This window comes from Carassius carassius, chromosome 14 (assembly GCF_963082965.1).
Source record: "Carassius carassius chromosome 14, fCarCar2.1, whole genome shotgun sequence".
Lineage (NCBI taxonomy): Eukaryota > Metazoa > Chordata > Actinopteri > Cypriniformes > Cyprinidae > Carassius > Carassius carassius.
Genome location: NC_081768.1, coordinates 23,501,970 through 23,509,940, shown reverse-complemented (window position 1 = coordinate 23,509,940; position 7,971 = coordinate 23,501,970). Strand labels below are relative to the sequence as shown.

At 35.6% G+C, this 7,971-nt stretch overlaps 1 protein-coding gene across 1 annotated transcript; it reads right to left on the bottom strand.

The window, feature by feature from the left end:
* Positions 1 to 1,032: 1,032 nt before the first annotated feature.
* haao (3-hydroxyanthranilate 3,4-dioxygenase) lies at positions 1,033 to 7,580 on the bottom strand. The gene is made up of 11 exons (XM_059566716.1): positions 7,449 to 7,580; positions 6,066 to 6,195; positions 5,898 to 5,976; positions 4,144 to 4,227; positions 3,934 to 4,040; positions 3,331 to 3,420; positions 2,527 to 2,570; positions 2,041 to 2,186; positions 1,602 to 1,670; positions 1,406 to 1,488; positions 1,033 to 1,196 (listed from the first exon to the last, which is right to left on the bottom strand). The coding sequence occupies exons 2-11, from the start codon at positions 6,152 to 6,154 to the stop codon at positions 1,121 to 1,123; spliced, it is 867 nt and encodes a 288-aa protein (XP_059422699.1). The 5' UTR covers positions 6,155 to 6,195; positions 7,449 to 7,580; the 3' UTR covers positions 1,033 to 1,120.
* Between the last annotated feature and the right edge of the window lie 391 nt (positions 7,581 to 7,971).

Below are 7,971 nucleotides of genomic sequence, written 5' to 3'. Positions count from 1 at the left end.
AAACCACATTCCTTTACTCCATAAGAAAAATGTTTTGTTAATGATGACATAAATTTTATTTTTAAAGACAGACCTAATGTGAGCTACAAGGTTGTTTAATCTGTGGTGTATTATTTTGTTGAAGCCATCAGTCCTCTTTAGTTATTTATATATACATATACATATATATATATAAATACATCCTGTTTAATTGCAAAGTTTTTGGCAAAGACTCCATTGAACACTGTAAAATACATTACTTATTAGGCATATTTTAAACCAAGCATAAAATCTTCTTTTGAATACACAATAGCTATTTTTAAAATAATAGTTTTACATTTATATGTCAGTTTTCATTTAATTATATTATTGCAATGCTTAACGGGATTATCTCTTGTGATGTTGTGATTCACCTTGTAGCTAGTTGCTTTGATTTGCAAAAATCCTTAAGGGTAAAAAGAATGGGAAATGTACTTCAAAACCCAAAGCTGATAAAAACGTGAATGGCACTGTTGCTCTGTTTTGCAAAAGTGAAAGTAAAACTCAGTTTGAATGTCAGGAAAACATTTCGGTAGATTGGACATAACAATAATAATAACAGAAAAACTGTTTATATGTTTAATAAATGTCACTGCAGACAGTAATGGTTGGCACAGTACCTTTTATGAACTGGTATCTCAGCAATATTACCTTAGGCAGCAAATTATCAGCCTTACACAAGTGTTGAAATAAAACTGTCAGGTCTGCAGGCTCACCCTTTCCGTTTGCTCTGTTTGTTATGCCATGATTCACTTCTACAGCCCTGCTTTTCAATGAATTGAGGTCAGTGAACCACATCTCACATGTTTACCTACGTCTCTATCACAGTGTGGCCAAGTGTGCTGGATAGCTGCCAAACATACTAGCTCGCTTTAGCCACACATTACCTAACACTACCCTATTATGCTTTATAAAACTGCTGAGTAGCAACACATTTTTGCCAGGCATCAAAACTGGACAGCATTGTTACATTTTACTAATAGAAGAAGCATATGTTTTGTCTAATAATTTGTGAATATTGTGAACACATTCGAAAGAGTGTCGTTATTAAAATTGTTGATACATTTGCTCCTAAAGAAGTTCTCATGTGTGTTGATGTGTCTCAGAAGGGTCTCTTCCGTTCTGGGTCTTGGGCAACATACAAAGCGACACAATTGTGTGATCGTTTCCACTGATACCTAAAGAGACCCACACACAAACACAGTGGTTTTAACAAAACAGTTACTGTCTTTAACACACACACACACACACACACACACACACAATGGCATTGATACTTACTCAGCTGTTTTTCTGTTACTTAGATTTCTTATCCCTCACAGATAGTTCATTCAGTTAGCAATTATTAGACTACCAACACAAATGCTCATATGAATAGCACACTCACTCGGTCTCTCCAAAAATAAGAAGACAATCCCCTATGGACAGGTTGTACTCCTTGCCATTCATGAAGACACTGGAGGACCCTTCCTACATAAAATACAACAAAAAATAGGTAAAGGAAAGTTTAAGACTGAAATAAACATGAAGGACAGAGGGAACATAAAAAAGATTACTGAATGAAGAATTGTATAATGTGTTACCAGTTGCCAGATCCAGCCATCAGTTTTTCTCCTAGAGGTTCCAGATGTCCCTGGACCAAAGAGTAATGTCTGACGGGGAGAAAGTCTAAGTCAGCAAATGCTTCATTGCCAAAGACTTATTTCTCAATACTTAGGACAACTGTAAATCAGTAACCTGTTTTCTTGCTGCATGAGTTAAACAAACATTTACAGCACACAAATGTTTGAACCTAGTTACATAGTACAGAGGTTCAAGTTGCAGAAGTTCTGTGTCCTGTTCTTTTAATGGTTGAGTCCATTTGACAGACAGGCTCTGTCTCCCTCCACCTTATGCATACATCGAATCTTTGCTGATGGGAAACTCCTCACAGTCAGACCTCTGATTAATGGCTAGGATCTCATCTGACTGACTCCTGCAGGAAGTAGGACTGATTGGTTTAGATAGGCTTCTACTCCTCACCTCAGTCTCAAACTGTGCTCCAAACATATCCACCGGCTGACCACCAGCCAGGGAAGGCTTCTGCTTTTCCATCCACTCTCTGAAGAAGAACGGTGCCATCACCTTCACAGTGTTGAGTGGGTATGGGGTTGGCTTGATGGGTTCAGCTGCAAAAATTAAACAGTTACTGAATGCAGATCATTTTTAAATATAAGAACTATGTACAAGTAAGCTCAGCACACTATCTTTGTTTGAAATCTGTTCTGTCGAAGAACATACATTTTCCAGAAATTTTCATTTTGGGTGAACTGTGCCTTTAAGGTATCATGTGAGTGAGGCCTGATGCTGACATTACTTATTATTACATAAAACCTTCACCTATAGAAAATAACAAATCATTTGTACAGAAGACCCTTAACAACATCACTATATAGTAATGGCATGTTAAATGTAAGAGTATGTCACCTTGTTTCACCATGCAACAGTAAAGTGAAGAACTGCATTTACCTGGATCAGGCTTTCCTGTTTTATTCTGTTTGGATTCCATAAACCTGACATATACAAATGCAACTCATTATTTGTGCATACATATGCACTCAAAATTTAGAAGACTTTCTCTCTCTCTCTCTCTCTCTCTCTCTCTCTATGCATTGGTGATGGGTAGAGGAAGTAGAAGGAATAATTAGGAATGACTATTGGTAAAAAATATGATGTTTTTAAAGGAAATGTTCATTTGTATAACTGTATTAAATGTGATTGAACTGAAAGACATAATATAGTTTGAGATGACTGAGATACCCTATAGGGCTTATACTGCTTATGTATTTTAATGCCCAATTATAGTGACTGCAATTAATCTTTTTTCTTCTTCTATTATTCGTTAGAATTCCTTATACATTTTAAATTCATTATGAGGTTTTTGACTGCAGTCAAACCCTTATAAAAGTTCATATTTGCTTTATGTAAACTATTAAAGCAACAAACTTGCATGCAAATTACATTTACCACCATATTGGTTTTATCCTAATACAGATGAATATGCAAACTATTTTGCCATCTGTATTTGGATAAAGCATATATTTACATACTGTATATATTATGTTAGATTAGATTTCTGGATCACGTGACACATAAGACTGGAGTAATGGCTGCTGAAAATTCAGAATTAGTTTTAAAATGTCAACACTATATATTTTTAAAGAAATTAAAAATTAATAAAATAGTTGCAAGAATATTTAACAATATTACATAAACAAAATATTAAGTCAGTCTCCACAGAACATGAGGGTTAAAAGCAAATAATAGACTTACTCTTTGATGATGGGAACAAGTTGGGTTCCCAGGTTCTCACAGTAGAACCAACGTTCAAACAAGACATCTGTAGTGTTATCCACAAAGTACCTAGCAGAAGGGAAATTAAACCATCTTTTTTTCACTAACACTCATCTTTTATCTTTTATTCCACAGTCTAGTAGCATCTAATTGCACACTGATAACTGGTCTGGTTTACAGAGATTACGAGAGGATTATTCGTGCTCCCCTGATCACCCTTCAAGAACTGTATACATCCAGAAAGATGAAAAGGTCTCAGAAAATCACTCTGGATCTCTCACATCTACGTACATGTGTATTTTTTAATCTCATTTTTGATTGTCTGTGTGTTGTTGTCTCTGTGTACTGGAAACTTGTGACACTAAAACAAATTCCTTGTATGTGCAAGCATAAATCTCTTTCTGATTCTAAATTGTGGTCCAGGTACAGTAAATGTACAGTAACATCAACAGGCAAGACAAGAGTATGACTTTGAGGACACAATTGATTCCAATACGTGTTGGAGTTGACTTAAGAGTATGGTTAGTTGACTGGCCGACGTAATGCAGGATGGATGTGTCTGGGAGAAGTATCCCATGATACCTGAGGCCATCTGTCTCAGAGCGAAGCCTCCTCCTCTCCACGACCAGCCCTACTGTGTTTGCGTATCTCTGAGGAGAATGGGGAACCCGTGCTGGAAGCAGGAACATCTGAGAATAGCAGCAAAATATAAAACGTCTTTATAGAATAAAATGGCTTGACATTACCGCAGTCTGTCAGATAGACACTGAGACAAATCCAGATGATTCTCACCTCTCCTTCTCGAATGTGTATGTCTTTATGCTTGCCGTTCTCTATAACTTTCAAAACCATGTCACCCCTCACCTGGTAAAAGAGCTGCGACACAAAGGCAAATAAAACAAGAAGTCAGTGAAAGGAATATTAGTGTTCTGTGAACTGGATAATACATTGTTTAGCTTTTCTTGTTTGCCTTTGTTTGAAATCATCAGCCTTGTAACTTTGACCTGTATTACAAATGTAGTGCTGTTCTGTCAGAAACTGTTTTTCTGCAAGTGTGCTTTTATTTATAGGCTTGGAATGAAACTTCATGCTAGATGGGGCATGTTTTTTCTTCCAGATAAAATCTATCATTCAACCCTGTGAACTGTATCTGATTGAACAGTTTTACTGTTAAACCTTCACAAAGACTAAATTACACTCAACAGTAGTATTAAGTAAGATATTGTGCCTCAAAAGTAAAAGCTCATCATGTGTGGAACATGTAGGAAATATATCCACGACTCGGGTGGTTTGCACTGACCTCTAGTGACCAAAATTAACCAGTCCTGATAGGCTCACTAAACCAAACTAGGTCTTTATTCATTCATTCATTCATTCATCTTTAAGGTGTATTATTGTGAGATGCTCAGCAAGAGTCTGTCCTGTTAATTTCCTGCTGTTATCTGATTTGGAAATTTGCCACTGTAAAGGTGCTATACAAATGATTTTTAATGTCATGCAGAAACTCGGTTTCCCGCTGCTGAAATAGGTGCCATTTACACATTTACATTTATTCATTTAGCAGATGCTTTTATCCAAATTGACTTACAAATAAGAAATGCAACTTATCTCAGGAGACATGAGAAATGCTGCAATTTAAAGTTTTAAAATTGCTCACAGAAGTTCAATGCAGAGATGAAAGTGAGGGACAATAGTGCGAAAAAAGAAGAGAGACAGAGAGAGAGGGAGAGAGAGAGAAAGCAGTAGTTAAAACTTTTTTTTTTTTTAAAGTTAAGATCGTCTTGATTTATTTTTCTAAATAAATAAATAAAAAAAACTGGCCAATCAGAAACGTTTTCTGTTTGTAAATTATATTGGCTGACATGTCATTGGAAGGCGGGTTTTTGAGCAATGAAGTGTGGGTAAAGTTACCGAAATGCTAAAAGTTAGTAAAATGACTGACACCTTTAATTACCATAATATTACACATGATATTAATCAGCGTCTTAATGTTGATCTTGTGCAGGTTTTTATGTATTTTACTTTTGCATTATCTCTCCAGTTGCCACGCTTGCTTTTCTTGGCAAATAAGCATCAAAGTCTACTACCTGTCTTTACTGTTGTAAAAGTCTTACAAAACTTTCAAGCAGCTTAAAAAAAAAGAGACTTCATCAAAAAGACTTTGTCCCCATTAAAAAAATGCAAAGTGTATGTTGTGAAATGTAAGCCATTCGGTTTGTGCTGCAAATCCCAAAGTTGAGAGCTTCAAAGCAGGTGCAGAAAATCATGCTGTCAATATCAGATCATCTTTAATTATTAGTTACGCACCCTTGTCCTTTTCCTCTTCTTTTCCTGGAATATCTAATCCCACAGCCGCTGAGTCTAAAGCACTAACCTTTTGTGAAGATCATGGCTAATTCTGTTCTTATCACCTTTAGCCTTCTCGGGTCTAATTCCCAGAATACAGTGCAGTTAATCAAAATAAAAAAGCAAGTCAGCTATTCTTAAATGAACATGTCATGTTCATTTGTAATATTATCTAATTTGTTACATGAATAGCACCTCACCTCTTCCCCTTCCTCAATGTGATAATCCTTCCTTACATTTGGACCACCAACAAACATAATATTCAGTTGATAGAAAAACCTAAAACACAATGTAAAGATAAGGCTTATGTTTTTTATTAATGTGAATATATAATGCATGTTTATGAAAGATAAGTTTAACTCACTTACATTAATTTGTTGCATACAGGTGGTACAAATGAACCCTCATTTTCAGCAATCCACGTGTCAATGTTGATATAAAGACCCTGGTTGGTCATGTTTCACTAATTTCAGAATACAGCAAGATCCTTGCAATAATCTGTCGGAGTGAACAACAACTTTCTCAGTGGTGTTGACAAACTACCTTTGAGTTATTGAATAATGGAGGCGGTGCTCATACATACAGTATGTGACCGTGAGGTTGAAATCCATGTTTACGCAGCAGTAACCTTATCAGTGCTGACAGGGGTGCCTTAACATAACCAGAGGCCCCTGGGCTACAGCCCTACATTAGCCCCCTCTTCTCTAGATAACTTTTTATTTTTAAGCTTCCTGACAATTACTTGTCAAATTTAATTTAGTTTCCTTGTTGATATGGCAGTTTCACAACACTGGTGTGCTTAAATTGTGAATATAAGTGAATATGCAAATGCATTCTTTGCCAGAAGATTGTGCTTGTGGAACAGTTACATAAAGTAAACATTATGTTATTACAGGCATTATACAGAGGTAATATAAAAAGAAAATGCCATCAGAACTGTACTGGCCGAAATGTGGGATTACATGTATGATTTAAACACCATAAATGACACAAAATATTCATCATTCATCCTCATTAGATCGAAACAACACTTGACAAGTTGAAAACGTTTCTATATTCAAATAATTATTTGAAAGAAATATATAATGCAGCCAGTGGGCCCCTTTCCCAGTGTAGGCCACTGGGCTTCAGCCGATTGAAGCCTGTGCATTAATGCGCCCCTGGTGCTGAAAGTGCAGCATAAACCTGGATTTCAATATAGAGATGGATGGATTTAAAGGGTTTTGTGTGGAATAAGTTCTGCATTTGCATGTAAATGACTCAGTTCTGATGGTCCAGCAGGTTCATGACCCACTTCACCAGTCTATCTTAAGTTAAAAACAATTATTATATTATTTATCAAAATATAATAAAAAAACGAAACAAAACAATGGCTCATAAAACAGAAGACACTTTCAAAAAAAGTGAAAGTGAAACTGTCTCCCTCAGTAACCTTATACATAACCGCATGTAAACAGTCACTGTTGTATTGTAATGTTCAGATTCTAGCTCTGCTGAAATCAATCAAATGAATTTGTGAATATACCATACCACATATTAATGCTTTGACACGTTATTAATTAGAGTTGACAAATATTTCTTTTTTTTTCCCTTTTGTTAGACGTGATGTTTTCAGAATGGGCTTCCTACAGTCAGTTCTGTAAATTAAGCAAACCTTATAAATATAGAAACATATTGTTCAAATATGTACTGTAATTGTGACCACAGTGTCAAAATTATTTACCTGAAATGTGAACAATTCAAAAACTTACCAGACTGCAGGTAAAGTTACAGTGCTGGATACAAATAGGAAGTGTTATGATCCTAGTGATACATTCTGATACTTAATTCCTCATTTATCATTAATCATTCGCAGAACATGTGCAAAGTCTGTGAGTCATCTTACATCAAACTTAACACGTGCCTTGCTAGAAGACAATGGGTTAAACCAGAAATGCAAAGTACAGATCTTAGATAAAATATTTTATGCTGGAAGTACACGTGATAGAGTTAAAACACAAGAAGTGAGTTCTGCCATCAGCAATACAAACAAATGAAGCTTCATAGCATGACTTATTTGTTTATTTATATACTCTGTATGTTATATACAAACACTTATGTGTCTTAAAAACACATTTGTAATTTTCACTTCAATGTATGAATCTCATGTGCATCTTGTGGTTGTAGTTTAGACAGCTTCTGAATACAGATTTTACAGCCTTGTCACCATGACTTTTCTGTAAATTGAAAGGATAACCACTTCTCCTTTTGCCACAAGTAGGCGTCTCTATAGCT